Source organism: Anser anser (assembly GCF_964211835.1).
Source record: "Anser anser genome assembly, chromosome: 3".
Classification (NCBI taxonomy): Eukaryota; Metazoa; Chordata; class Aves; order Anseriformes; family Anatidae; genus Anser; species Anser anser.
Genome location: NC_139722.1, coordinates 67,578,093 through 67,593,475, shown reverse-complemented (window position 1 = coordinate 67,593,475; position 15,383 = coordinate 67,578,093). Strand labels below are relative to the sequence as shown.

Sequence of the window (15,383 nt, the reverse complement as noted above, 5' to 3'; positions counted from 1 at the left end):
TAGTCTTTCAGAAACAGAACAGACTGTGTCTAGGAAAAGATGTTTTATAGGGGTGACATTCTGTAACAGTAGGCTGACTTCAGTATAAAGGAGATGGGTGTCCTTTCTTAGCTTGGAGGATGGGGACATCTGTATTCTGTTTTTCTTAGTGGATTTCCATTACTTAGAAGACAAAACAGTGGTGACAATGGGATCTCTTAGCACCTTCAAAGTGAAATGTGAATGCCTCCCTAGTGTAAAAGCACTGTAAAAATGTGTTTAAATAGCTGTCTGTTTAATCTGGATAATTCATGTATCTCCATCTATAAAAATAAATTCTTGGCTTTAAAGCATTCTGTAGAACATATGCTTTAAAATATGTTATGAGGGTTGTATGTTAATCTAGAGCATTTATATAGCCGCCAGCTACCAAAGGCACAACTTGTATTTTTGCTTCCCTTATGGACTTTTGTGCACATCCTACGGTTTGTTTTTACTGCAAAACAGAGACATTATAAGCCATTAAGCTAGCAGAGACATGCAGTAACACAAGCTGCATAGCTTCCTCGTGCTGTATTGAAATACCCTTTAATTTCCTATGTGACCCAGCAGTTTTCTAGAAAAGTAGGATAATGGCACATTCCTCCACCCCAGCAGTGTTATGATGATATGTTTATGGAAAAGTGTGAGGCGCATAAATACTTCAGATAGTACTAAGAGACTAATTGTGGGCAGCATGTAGCTTGCTTGCTCCTTGTTGATCTCCAAAGGCTATTTCATTATCAGGTTGTTGCAAGCTGATAATGGCAAGGCAGTGGGTGAGAGAAGGAGGAGGAGGTGGGTGTGGAGACTCAGTTTGGGGGTTGTAAAAAAGAAGGACCCTCATGCTGTAACCCATGACCTAGTCTGTGACAAAGCCCAGGCAGCCCAACCCACGTGCTCCCTGAGGAGCTTCCCTAGGAGCAGGGCAGGAGGAGGACTCTTGGAGGACCGGGGAAGGCATGCCCAGCCACCTGAGGTGGAGGATGTTAAACCTCTGTGTAAGTCAAGTAGAAGCCAGAAAAACACACCTTCGACATGTTATACCAGTACACTAAAAGTAGTCAGGTAAGTATGTTAGAGGTGGGCAAAAATGAAAGAGCTGGGGGAATTGACTGGGGTCTTAAGACCAAACATAAGTGTTGATTGGCTTGCCACAACAAATGAGTATGTGTTGATGACACTGGCTGATACAAAGTGGGACACATAGTAAATATAGAGATGGTTTAGAAATAATGTAGGAAAGAGCTGTGTGACCCCGAGGACTGGAATGATAAAATACAATGAACTTGGAAGAGGAGAAAGTGCAGGGTTGAGTGCTTTGCACTAATAGGAAGAATGCCTCTGTTGATGTTTGGGAGTCACCCTCTGAAAATGAAAGAGGAAGGGAACAGAACAGACAGCTTTATTATCCATTGCTGGAAGATTGTGTGCCACTAATGTGATTCAGCTGGGCCCTAGGATATGTCAGTCCAGGTATTTTTGTCTGTGTTAGGGAAGAATTACTATTGTTGTACAAGGTGCTTGAGAGGAATCTTTGGGAACAGCATTTAAACTTCTGAACATCCATGTTTCAGAAAGATAAATTCAGCAAAACAGGTGCTGATGAAAGGCATCAGGGATGAGCGGATGTTAACCTTTCCTAAGGAATCATATGCACGCGGTTTATTTAATCTACTAAAGGCTAATGGGAGAAATGCAGGACTGTGGGAAGGGGGGTGGGAGCAGAGGCCAACCAGTGCTCCTGAGAGAGAGCCAGTGCTTTGGCTCAGGAGCTGTCATGGCTTCCACATGGCTTGTGACACTAATCCCAGGACTTGGACCTGGCCTGTTACGGAAATCGTTGGACCACAGCAAGGCTAAGTGAAGAGAATACAACTATATCAGGAACAGGAAAGAGAAAATAGTTTGCTTTTCACAGAGACCGAAATTGTCACCAGAACGATGAGCAGACGCGGAGCTCCCAGATATACATTCAGGCATAGATCCAGGGGTACAGACCTAGGTCTTGTACTGCTCTGGTGCCTTTTACAAAAACTAAGGTATGGAACTCACAGAAAACTTAACTGAGGTTGGTAGAGTTGAAGCATATTCATTGCTAATCTTGCTAACCTGGGAAGTTTTAGAAGACACGAGTTGTTATTTCTGAGTGGAGAAGTTAACTGTGCTTGGGAGATTAACTAGAATTTTATTCTCAGTTATGCCAAAGCTGCTGAGTCTTGGAGTTTCCTCTCCAGTGAGACAGGATACTGGAAACTGTGAAACAGAAGTCCACTGCTAGGTAGCAATTCCTATGTTACTATGCAAATATTTATTTTGTTTTTGTGGACGTAAATATTGATTTGGGGCTTTCATGGGTTTCTGATGATTTCTATTACAGTGTTCATGTGTTTCTTTTTGATTTAATACATCATCTGCAATATGACTTGGCTATAGTTTCATGCTTGGCACTTAAATGTGACCCTGCAATTTTATTAGGATAATTGAATAAACACCTTGTTTTTTTGGCTGAGTTCGTTCACCAACTGTTGCTGCAATCAATGAAGTGTTGATCCCTTCTGATAACAATGCGATTGTTCGTGCGCCTAACTGCAGATTTAACAGCCTAGCTCCCTATATTGGAACTTGGAGATGTCATTTGCATCTAAAGAGACTGGTTTTATCTGAGGCTAGTTATTAAAAAAGCAACTAATTCCTTCCATATGATACTATAAGGAGCGTGACAGAGGAAAGCAGCAGCGAAGGGAGTGTTAGTTTGCAGCTGTATACATGATGCTGTTGCGTGGATACGTTAAATGCGACTGAGAGCTGCTCTTAAGAGAGGGTTTTCATGACTGTGACATTCCTGCTGTGGTTTTGGGCGGTAGGTTTTCACCGGGGCGGCTCACCCAAGGATGTTGGGAATACCTACTCACTCCTAATGAGCTTAAAAGTAGGGGGGGAAGAAGGACTACAAACAAAACCCAAATAAAGAGAGAAAATAAGAGACCCAGGAGCTCCTTTTGGACGAGCATCCTTGCTGTGGAAGCCGGCGGTGGCTGTGGCATGCAGGGTCGGCCGAGAGCCCAGTGAGGGCTGCTCCCGGCACCGCTTCGGGCGGCCGGTGGAAAACCACCCTCTGGTGAAGCCTGCATCGTGCTGCTCCGCCAATGGAAAAAATTGAGCACCAGGAGGAGGGTGTGTAGCCTGCAGACAAAAATACATCCAGCCTCGCGCGGGCAAGGGCTGTTTTTAGTTCCCAACGGCTGAGCTGAGCGTTTGGAAGTGTTAGACACAGTTTCCTGGCTTGCCTGGGGCAGGGAGAGTCGGTGTGTCTGCGTGTGTGTCCATGTGTCCCGACGGCAGAGTGTGGGGCTGAGAGGCTGAAGCCGGCACCCTGGGGGAGGTAAGTGGGAGAGGGAAGGGGGCTCGGGCTGGGGAGTGGGGAGGAGAGGAGAGAAATCCCCCTCCAAGCCCAGAGAGCGGAGCAGGCTCGTGTCATGCCTGAGCCCCCAGCCGCCGCGCTTCCTCTGCCGTCGCAGGCTGCGCCTAAGATGAATGGTTTGCCTCCAGAAAACAGTTCTCGCTGGTCATCTGTCAAAGCCGATTGCCTGAATTGCTAAATAAACCACCGCACCGTATCGTTTTACAGCTCTGCTGCAGCAGGGACGGATTTTTTTCAAGACAAAGTATGAGAAAGTATGTTCAGTGTTGTAGTTTCTGCAACATTGAAGTGACTCTACTAATAAAATATGATTTGTAATCCCTCCAAATCTTTTCTATTTTCTGATTCTGTCTATTTTCCCCAAAATTTAAAGTTAACTCACAATACATAGACAGTGTACCCAAGCAAAGGTTGGGTAGCTTTTTTTGTGAAGCGTTAGAGGAAAATATTTCAGTCAACGCTACTGCTACTTGTGAACTGGGATGATGTGGAAAAGCATAGCTGCTGCTTCTGGCAGAGGTAGGTCCTGAACAGGTTTTGATCTTTCTACAAAGATTTTTAATGCTGCTTAGATTTTAAATACGTAACTCTACAGAAATTGTGTAAATGCTATGTTCAGTGGCACAGGAAAATTTAAAAGAAAAAAAAAGAAAAGAGGGAAATGCCCAAGGAATGGAGAAGTGTCTCTTTTTCCCCTCTTCTTTTTTTAAGAGGAAGGTGATTAATTGCTTGTGCAATGCAACCAAAGTTTGCCACTTTGTTTATGCTTCTTGCTGATGTGGTCACTGAGTTAATTTTGTACTCTGGTGACTTCATACTTCATTCTGGAAATCATGCCTTTCATTCCCTTTGGAGTGGATGATTTGGTAAAATTATACAATGTATAGCAAATTGCTGGTTAGAGTCAAGGGATGGATTTTTTTTTAATCTGATCAGCTTTAACAGGAAAGGGTATCTGTATGTCATGGAAGAGAGAACTGGCACTTTCTGTAGCTGTAAAGCTACAAAGTGAGCCTTTTAGCAAGGAAATGTAATGCTTAGAGTGCTTTTTATTCTTGTAATGTGTGAGTAACATGCTGGTACCGTGGAGGTACAGGAAAGTAAGCCCTAAACTGTGCTGCTGCTGCTGCAGGGCTCTTGGCATGCTAAAATCAAGATCTGCTTTTAATTTTCCGAAGGACCCTGTCTCAAGTTAAATTCCTGTGACTGAGCCCCAGATCCTCTGTCCTCTTCAGGAAGTCCCAGGGCCAGCGGTGGGAAAGCATTTACTTTGGGGTCAGCACCCTCAGATGTTTGTGGATGTGTACACCAAGAGGCAGGACAGACCATGCCAAATGCAGTGTGGTTTTTCCCCTCCATGCTATGAGGCGAGTTGTGTCATGGGTGGCAGGCCCCATCTCTCAGCCCGAAATGCAGCACTGGGGCTGTATTTGATAGCATGAGGTGGTTGCTAGTGAAGGGGACAAAAGAGGAGGAGGAAAGATGTATCTGGCTAGGATTTGAGACTTACGGTTGGGCCACAGAGCTCCAGTCTCTCCTCCTGCCATTATCAAAAGGATGGCTGAGGCAGAGACCTCTGGGGGGTTTGCCTGGTCTCAGTCCCTGGAGCTGGGGCTGTGTGGAGCATCTCAGCACCTTTCAGGTGCACTGTCCTCCCTAACCGAGGCCCCAGGCCTGGAAATCCCTTGAAAGCACCATGCGAGTCTGCTTTGGGGCCTGCCAGCATGCTCACAACCAGAGTAGGTGGAGAAGAAAAGACCTTTCAGATCACTGAGTTCATTTCCCCTCCAAGGGCAGGAAATAGACCCTTTGACATATCAACTCTTTAACTACTACAGCTACTGCATTAAGCCAAGATGTGAGCTGGCATTCCTGTTTTTTTTTTTGTCTTTTTTTTTTTTTAAGCTTAATGGCTTTTATTTAAATGGATGGGCACTTTAGCCATTGTGTATAAATTCAATAACATTTACAAATGGTGAAATTTGTTTTTCCTGCCAAAGAAAAATAAGTCTCTAGAGATTTAGATTGTATCAGCATTGGTATAATATGATAAGGATCTTCAGGCTTGACTCAACCTTCCATATTGCTCTAACTTGAAAGCTGTAAGGCCTAATCTAATTAAAGTGCCAATGCCTTGGACCCAGAAGAATGGGCTGAAGAAAAGAAGGAATCGTATCCCAGGTGAGATGTTTCATTCTGATGTGATATACCTGTGATGCAGTGTAGACCTGTTGGGATCAATGTTAGTTTAAGAGAAGGAACCAGAAAAGGGGATTGTCCCCTTCTTACATAAATGTGAAATTAGAAATCTATGTGTGATGTTGGTATGATGAACAGCATGAAATGAATTGTCTAAGGTCATGATGACTATATTTAATGAGAAAAAAATATTGTTTTTAATTCTATCTGTGAGCTACTAAGCAATTCCTAATATTATAACTATACAGGCTATAATTCTTTAGAGACTAATGAGTGAGTGAGGAGTTTTGGATTCAAATTGGATTTTTAAGGCAAAATTATCCAATTTTTTTTAAGGACATACTTGTGGTGTTTGGGTTATTCATTCTTTGAATACAGTGGTATATAATGCAAAATATCCTGCCAAGAATACCACGGTACAATTATTATGGTATATTTTTGTAATAGGAATGTGATTGAGATTGCAGGAATAAGAAATCTGCTTCTGATTTGTGGGAGCATGTGACCAAAGTGCGTAGTTCTAAAAAATACAGTAAATTGTTTCCAGTAAGAAACTCCATATTTAATCCAGCTACAGTGTTGTGCTATCGTGCCTCCCTCATTAGTTCTGTGTGCCCGTCGATACACAGCCATGTGGGAAGGTGAGGACAGGTTTACGTTCTAGCATTCTCTATTATTTTCATATTAAAAACCAAAGTAGATTAAAAGTTAATTTAAACTTTAAATCTTCAGTTCTCTGTCCCTGCAAGAATTCACTGAGCACATTGATTCTTTGCAAAGCTTATGAACAGGTTAATATCTGAAAGATAATTATTTAAAATTTCTAAGGCTTCATAAGCCATTTAAAATGGCTGGCGTTTTAGCCTGGTGTAAGGCATTAGAGAACGTTGAAATTATCTGAAAGGAAAAAGGAAAAACAGGAATTGCTTGGTCAATTAAAAAAACTTTTCTGGCTATACATATGTAGATACATATATGTATGTATATATATAAAGTAGGTGCTCTGCATCACAGCCTGCAGTATGTTTAACTGGAAAAGGAAATAATAAATTGGTCACTTCCTGTAAATGAGGAGGGGTTCTGTTTCATTTCTTCTTTCTCTGAAGTACTTTCTGATTCTCCATTATCGCAGCTCCACAAATCCTGATGACAGTCTCTCGTGGTGCCCGTATGAAACACATACCCAGAGCAGCTGTCTTTGCAGGGCCCTGGCACCTCCTGTTCTCTTCTCCTCCATGCTCCCCTCTGTACCTTCCCACTCCACCTTGCTTACTCTGGAGGTGAATATTACAGTCACACTCGGCAGCTGGGAGAGAAGTCCTGAAGTGCCCTTTTGGAAATAGGTTTTCCAAATACAACAAAAAGCATACGTGACTCTTTGCCTGCTTCTTTCTTCGTTACCGTAGAGTACGTGGTGGGATATACTCACTGCCCTTCATATATAAAGGACCTTTGTAATAGTATTGATTTCACTGCAAAGTGAGTTCAAACCCTGCTTTTCTCTGGCAAACGTATATTTGCCAGTTGATGGCTGTGAGTGACCGTGCACGGAGGCAGCTATAGAGAACTGGTTCAGTGGCCCTCTCAGAGGTGTCTCACCTGTACAGGGGACAGCCGATATTAACAGATAATGCTATCCTAATCTTGACCAATCCATATTACTCTCTTTTGTTGTTGTTGTTTTCAGCAGTTTTGCACCAATGCCATGTTTAGGGGAGTGCGAATCAACTTCCCTGCACCTCATCAGTGGGTTCACAGGAAAGCTTCAACAGGGATTAAATAGTTTGTAGTTCACTTGATGCAGATCGCATCTGTGGGTGATGGTTCACTGTTACCAGCCATCCAGAGAAAAAAGGTGTCAAAATACAGCAGCCATACCTTTGGTGCATGGCTTCATGTCTCCAGAACATAACTTCTTTCTCCAGGTTAAAGCTTACCATTGCTAAAGCATACATAATCGATCTCTTACAACACCCTGGGTGGTGACATTGTCACTCCCAGTCACAGAAATCAGAACCTCCCTAGGGAGATCTACCACAATCTCTTGTCTTTCTCCACGTGGTGTATGGCCACTGTCTGATACTTGCTGTGGTTGTGGAGCATTCAGTCTACTTACGTTTTTGTGCTCGCCTCCCATCAGTCTGGAGTTTGTGGTTTTCTAACCTGTAGTTTTAGAAAGTCTCAGCATGGTGACTATGACTGTACTGGAAGCAGATGGCTGGCAGCAGTGAAACTGTGTTTGGTGTAAGCTGCTGCTGTAGCAGCCCAGAGCAGCACAGGAGCCTCGTCACCCTTGACTCAAACTTACCACCAATTCATTACATAAAAATTCCTAGTTATCTCATAAGCAAACCTAATACTGGAATGTTATTGTTATGGTTCAGTTTTGCTAGTAATGTAGTTAGCGAGTCAAGCTTCGTAAACCTTTACTTTGAGAGATGAAGACTGGGGAGGCGAGCACCCATCCAGTGGCAGAGAGCTGCCCTACATGTGCACACACCTCGATCCTAAGGAAGACGTTTTCCCCTCTAGCATTTATAAGGCAGTCTGGCTGCTGTGTTATTAATAAGGGAATATAGGTGGCAGGCTCCTGAGCTTCTGTGTTTGTTTTTCTGAGCCAAAAACATCTAGGAGGGCTTTATGTGCAGGACTGTAAAGGTGGGGAAATACGCTTTTAGCTCTGGGGTTATGATTTGCGTTAATTATTGGGTGTGGTGGTGATGGTGGGGTTCCCGGATTAGCATGTTTGCATAGCTGTGTTTTTTAAATGTGTCAAGGGGAACCAGGGTGAAGATTAAAAACTTCTTTTTTAGGGAATGTGGTTATAATTGAAAGCAAATAAACTTTTAATAGTCATCTTCAGGTGCTGTGAGCTGCTTTCTAAATATACTGATTATAATTGCAGCAAATATTCATAGACTTCGGTGTTGCTCACAAGAAGTATTCATCCCTCTACCTCTGCAAACAAACAGAGAAGAGTACTCTGTCTTCTGGGTAGGAGGTTGCTTTGAGAGATGGAAGGGAAGCTGAACTCAGTCCCCTGCACTGTAATTTCTAAAACTTCCAGAATTAAAACAGATAAAATGCGGGAGTGTTCGGGAAGAGCGCAGCCAGAGTTTTGCCTTGACCACCTCTGTGACCTAGTGTCACGCTGCCTTTGAGAGCAAGCCCACTCCCCCTGTGCCCCCCATTGTAATTAGCAGAAAGAAAATCGCTCCACACAAGTGTGAGGCAAGAGAAAGGCATCCCAGCTGATTTTCAGGGTGATGGTCTTTGTGCGACCCTGCAGATGCCGCGGTTGGTTATTACAGTGTGCGTGAATGTTTAGCCTACCGTAGCTTTCTGGACGGCTGGGATGCTGAGAAAAATCCCTTGGGGCCATTTCTATGGGATTTATTGACTGTTCTGTTGTAGTGCTAACTGATTCCTGCACAGACTGAAATGCTGTTTTGTAGACATTGTACCCTGAGATAAATTTATTCATTCACCCATTATGTGATCTGTGTATTGGATCAGACGAGTACAATGGATGCTGTAGCAGCAGCTCGAGCTTCGAAGAATTGACTGTCTATCTTCTGAGGTCCATGACAGCAGCTTGCTCGCTACCCACTCTGTTAAAAGGATTACCTAACCACTGCACAATTGCTATGGAGACCAGATGGTCTTTTAGCCTGTTTCTTTAGACAAATTGGGTTCAGTGTTCCCTTATGAATAGATATAAGCCCCTCAAAGCCCCCTTGTTGAATGTAGTTTTTGCTCCCAGATGAAGAATTGTGAATGCAGACTTGTGCTTGTTTGTGGCTGGCGCCTCCTTGACTGAGGAAGGCAGTTTTGCTGGGTGGGTGTCGCAATTTGTTCAAAAGTTTGGGACTTTATGAAGCTTGTGTATTGTCTTATGTTTACCTTTACCTTCAATGTCAAGTCTCTGTTGTTCAATGCTTGTTACATTTGATGTCATTAACACTGTTTACACCAATGGGTGCACTTAGCAGCATAGGCGCATCAAAGCTGTAAGGTAAGGGTGTCCTAACTAGCAACCTTCCAAATTGTTAGAGAACAAATAAGTTAAACATATTCTTTGTTTCACTTTGTTTTCAAGGGTAAACTGAAATTTGTGGCCTCTTTTGTCAAATCTTTGTGATAGTAGCCATGAATTTGTGTTTGTAGGTCTGTAGCATCTTTAACGTGAGCGAAAAGGATATATCCCTCCTAGGTTATTTATTTTCTGACATTCTTCTAAGCTTTCTGTTGAGACTGTTTTTAATTCTCATTGGCAACCTTTACATTTGGTTACCTGTAAGGTAACAAAATACCTAGGTTACGAGTGAATTCTGTTAAATATCTGGAAGGTTCTTATGAAGAGCCACAAATATGCCATAAAACGAGTCAAAAAGAGCAAAACTCTGTATTCAAACCAGATAGTTATTCAATTGAAAATTGTGAACAATATCCACTGATTTTATGCAGCAAATAATATTTTTGGGGGTATTGTATCTTTTAAGAATGGTTTCTAATTAAAACCTATGTTCCGACACTGAGCTCTTGTACAGCTTCTTCTATTGAATGTTTTAGTCCCTGCACTGCTTCCGTCTTCTGTGAAATTCAGCTTCTGTCCATCCCTTTTGAGTTACGGCCTCTGTGTGCTGAGCAAAGAGCTGATACATTTGGATGGCCAGGAAGAACCTGGGTCTTGCTACCTGTTGGTGTGTGCAGTGCTTGGTGCTGCCTCTCTGTTGTTTGCCTGGCAGATTAGCTTAAAATCAAACAAACCTAAGGAGAGGGCTTGGTGGAGTGAGTTGTGCAGTGGTCTTTCACTGCAGGGGTCGTAGCTGGAATTTAGGCAGGACAGGGAAAGATAAACAGATCTTGCAGAACATGCCCTGATCAATTTGGTCTGAATTGTAGTGGATCACTGCACAGTCCAGTGATCTGTAATTGGTGCTCCAAAAGCGAAATGGAGGGTGCTCAGAGTTCACACTAATACATCAGTGAGAGGGGAAAAAGGTAGAATTAGAAAATAAAACATCTACCCAGTGACCTAATTGTATTAATTCAGTGTCAGTTGTTCAAGTATTAATGTTATTCTCCATTCTGTTTCTGCTCCTGTTTTTTTTTTTTTTTTTTGTATTCGTTTTGCTTATAGCTTGAGTAAAGTATGTTTTCTTTGACTAAGAGCCATTTTTTGTCTTTTTGGTGTTTTCTAGAGAGTCTGTGTACACCTCCATCCTGGTTTTTTGACAAGTGTAGTGGCTGGCCACGAAGACGATGCAAAGCATACTAACTGATAACCGTATCCACATTTAAGAGAGTTCCTACAGGTATGTTCCTTGTTTAATACAGTGCTTTTTAGCTAAAAATGGTAAGGGCTAGAACTTAGGATGTTAAAATGTACATAAACTGTAGAAAATAAGATTCTGTCATCACTATTTTATTATTTTGACAACATTTTGATGAAACTGTAGTGAATTCAGAGTGATAGTCTGAGAGCTGACAAAGAGGCATAGTGCTGATTGAAAACGTGCTTTGATGTTGTTTCTGTAAATTACAAACAGTGGAAATTCATTCCAAGTAACAAAAAGAACAGAAGGATCATTTTTACTTTTGAGTACACTTTTTGAAGGTCCAAAATCGTATTTAACTCATTCTGGCAATTTGACTACTCCACTGTGTGCCATTCCCTGCGAATCCAGTAAAAAGATGAAGAGTGTTTTACTAAGTGAACTACCAAACTGTCCCATGCTGAATGAACATAACGCAGTTCTGTGGTGTAATGGAAGATGAGGCTTTTCACTAATCAAGTGCATTTTTTTTTTCTTCTCCTTCTCCTGGATTGACTTCATTTAAACACAAAGCTGGGGATTGCTGAACAGTTTGTTGAGGCAACACTTGGTTGCACAGAAGCCAGTCAAGCTGAAACTGCAGTTTGCTTGTCTCCTGGCAGAAGGGATTTCTCTGAAAGTACAGTTCACTTTACATCTAAGTAATGATTATCTTGCTGTCTCCCTTTCATTATGCCATTGTTCTTGGGAGCCAGAGGTTTTGTAAGTTATAAGAAAAGGATGTTGCCAAGGGTGTGGGTGGAGAAAGGTGTTGACATGATTTCAATGGAGTTAGATTCCAGCTTTATAACAGAGGGGTAATGAACCATACAGAGAATAGGCTTTCCTAGCCTGCCCCTAAAATAAATTCAGTTATGAATTTGATGTTGTAAATGGCTATTTAATGGTCTTTTTTGAAACAATTGTTTCATATCATTTTTTAAAAATGCACTTTCCTGTGTAGAGAATAAAAATGGTCTGTTACTTTTTGCTTTGTCTTCTGGTCAAAGATTCTAATGAAACTCTTCTTAATTTAGTGGAAAATGGGGAATTCAGAAAGCCAATACAGTCTTCAGGGATCAAAAAATCATGCTGCTGCCACAGCTGGTGCCAAGCAGAAGCCTTGCTCTCTAAAAATTCGGAGCATTCATGCTAAAGATGAGAAGTCTTGCTCCTTGCATGGATGGGGACATACCAACAGTGGCTCAAACTACAAGTCGAGGTCTCTTGCCAGAAGTTGCCTTTCGCACTTCAAGAGCAGTCAGCCTTATTCAGCCAGACTCAGTGACACTGCGGTGAAGGTCTCTAAAGGCAGTGTCCATGCCAAACACAGGACAAATCCCTCAGGCGACTACTGCCAAGGAAATAATGCAGTGTTTCTGCCTGATAACGGTTTCCACTATATTGGCCTTCAAGCTGGAAGTAATCATGCTGCATCCCGAGAATGCAATGGGCACATTTTAAATTGCTACGGAAAGAACGAGAGCCTTGCATCAACCTCCCCATCAGAGGACAGGAGGAGTCCAAAAGTTCTCATTAAAACACTGGGGAAGCTGGACGGTTGCTTGAGGGTTGAGTTCCACAACAGTAGCAACAACAAAGTACCAACCGAGGAGTCCAGTGGACCGGTCCAGTTGCTGAGGTATTCACCTACCTTGGAGTCTAAGTCAAATAACCTGCTTGATGTCAGGAGGAACTCCAGTGCAGACTGTTCTTCAAGCCATCGTCTGTCACCTACTGATTCAAGGCTTCGATCTAGCAAAGGAAGTTCCCTAAGCTCTGAGTCTTCATGGTATGACTCTCTCTGGGGAAATGCTGGGGATATCAATGAGTTGGATGGTCCGTATTTGACCAGGAGCACTCCGGATACAAGCATTCATGCCAGTTTCCCAGCAAGTGACAACAAGAAGACGTTCAATCAAAGTTCATCTCTCTCCTCGCTTCGAGATCTCTATAAGGATACAAATTTGGAAAGCACTCCTTCACCTGGGATCAGGCTGTCTGATGAGTATATTGACACTCACGGCAGTCTAAGCAATCGTGTCTCGTTTGCCTCAGACATTGATGTTCCCTCCAGGGTAGAGCAGGGAAGTCCTGCACATTACTCCTCCTACACGCTCCCGTGCAGAAAGTCCAAGCCTCTCACTGAGGAGGCATCCAAGAAGGATACGTTAAAAAGCCGTATGCGACGCATCAGTGACTGGACAGGAAGTCTCTCGAGGAAGAAAAGGAAGTTGCAGGTATGAACAAATAAACCTAAGACTAAGTGTCTTGAAGTTGGTTTGTAGATTCCTCCTATAAATGTAATGATTGCACCATGTTTGCCTTTCTACCAGAATAGCTAATTACTAATTTCCTTTAGTAATTTGTGGAATTCTGTGAAATATTCCAACCCAGAAGTTGTGTGAAGTATCAGCAACAAGAACAAAAAGATGTAAAGATTTTTGTACGCAAATTCTCTCTTCCTGTTTGGGCATTGTCTTAGTTAACTTAAGCTTCATATCTCAGTGAATTAGCTTTTGAAATTATTGCATTATTTCTGAAGTGTCTTGGAGTTTTAAAGCCTTCTCTTTGTTTCAGATATGAAAAATATAACATAGACATATACTATAAATCAGCATACATTATTTGAAGACCATGGAGGGAGCAGTAGAAATAAATTTGAGACATAGCATGTTATAAATATCTTTGCAAATAGTCTCTGTTTGTATTGTGTGATTCATCACTGGCTTTGGTTTCACTGTTGGTCCACCTCTAGCAAGGCGAGCAACTGTAGACCGCTGGCCAGACTTGCTGGTTCTGCCCCTACCTCCCATGAAGGTATTACATGGGGTGCCCTCCTCCTTCCTGTGTGTGAGCTTAGCTCACCAGATGGAGGAGCTTGAGTTGCCATCTGGCTCGCCAGGAGTTGGTGGTATGGAGGAGATGGGAGGAGGGCAAGAGGGAGGGAAAGGATGTTTCTTTAGAATTTAAGGCTAATCCCATTAATAGGAATTTAGGATGCCTGTGGTCAGGAATGAAATGCTCATAGTTGTAGGCCCCCGAGTCAGCTCCTTAAATGCCAGACTGTGCCTGGACTTCTACGTGTGAGTTCACAAGCTGAGCTGGAGGGCAAAGACTGTATTTTTATTTATTTTTTTTAATCTTCCCTAGTGTTTCTCATACAGAAAGAGCCACTGTGCTTCTCTAAATGAAGGATCTGCTCCCTTTCAGCAACATTGGGGTGCTAGCTACTTCAAAGGCAAGCAGAGAGTAAGAGGAACCCCAACTTCTGCAACTTAGGCAGCAGCTAAGCTGTAGATCATATAGCGCACTTTCTGTGGCATGTAAAGCAAATGCCATCTCCCATATTGGAAATTTGGACAGGTATTGTGCCTGCTTTGAGGCATCTGTCACTGCAGTGTAAAACTCCAATGGCTCAGAAATGAGGTCACTATAAGGTTTGCCAGCATAAATCCTAGGTAAGGGCTACAGAACCGGGAAGATGAAAATGAAAGCCGTGTATTTGAATCACTTCTTTGTGAGTTGATGCTCATGTATTTTATCAGATGTTGTCTTTTCACCTTCTTACTCAGCTGTGAAAGAGAAGGCAGAAAAACCGGAATCAATAAAGTGGGCCTCAGCACTTTCTGCCAGGATTCTTCACTGATTTCGACATCCGTAGCTATTCTGGATTTTATAGCCAGGCTTTACATATGATTTCTGCATCCCAGACCTTTGCCATGTATTACTTAGCTATGACATTTTCAGAATGGTATTTGTGGTGCAGGATTCATAGCTGCCTTGAATTCACTATGCACTGAGCTGACTTCAGGCACAGCAAGGAAATTCTGCTGGTGAGATTGCATCAAACTGGAAATTGATTCTGGTGGAAGGAAATCAGCCCTAGCTCCAGAAATGATGATTTCTTAGAAAAAGGCATAGTAAATAGGCCTTGATTTTTATCAGACAAGTATCCACAGGTAAGACAAAGCAGGCAGTGGATTCTTTATGATTTTGCCTTCACTGTGAGGTTTGGTCAGTTCCTTTCTGCATCATATGTTGTGATTAACCTGTGATCTTTTCTAGGGGCTGCAGTGTTGCAGTGTGGTGATGAATACGCTCTCACCAGCTACTTTGGCATAAAAGTGTAGAAGTACCATGCATGGTTCTGCTGGCAGCTGGTTAGTCCCAGTCGATAGGACTGTTCTTCACGGAAACTGCAGCCCCTGTGCTTTGCTCTGAACGTTGTGTCCCTTTCTCCTTACATTACTAATAACTGGCTGTGAGTCACTTAGGCTGAGCGTAGGTGAAAGCTGGAATACTTCCCTGTCGGCAGGCTTAAGCATTGGGTGGATGGGCCCTCCAGCTGGCTAAGCCTCCTGCTTCACAGGGGCTCAAGGCCAGAAGGGACAGTCTGGGGTGTTGAGGTCAGTCCCCAGCCA

The 15,383-nt window shown here is 42.7% G+C and overlaps 1 protein-coding gene across 2 annotated transcripts in view; it reads left to right on the top strand.

Moving 5' to 3' along the window:
- TIAM2 (TIAM Rac1 associated GEF 2) overlaps positions 1-15,383 on the top strand; it is a 137,896-nt gene that overhangs the window by 36,278 nt on the left and 86,235 nt on the right. The window contains exons 2-3 of one of the 2 annotated variants that reach the window (XM_083830958.1): positions 10,885-10,959; positions 11,997-13,199. In XM_083830958.1, coding sequence (XP_083687084.1) covers positions 12,003-13,199 — 1,197 coding nt within the window. In that variant the 5' untranslated portion in view covers positions 10,885-10,959; positions 11,997-12,002. Of the gene's footprint in view, positions 1-10,843; positions 10,960-11,996; positions 13,200-15,383 lie in introns of those variants that run through there. The other variant, XM_083830959.1, reaches the window with a different exon arrangement.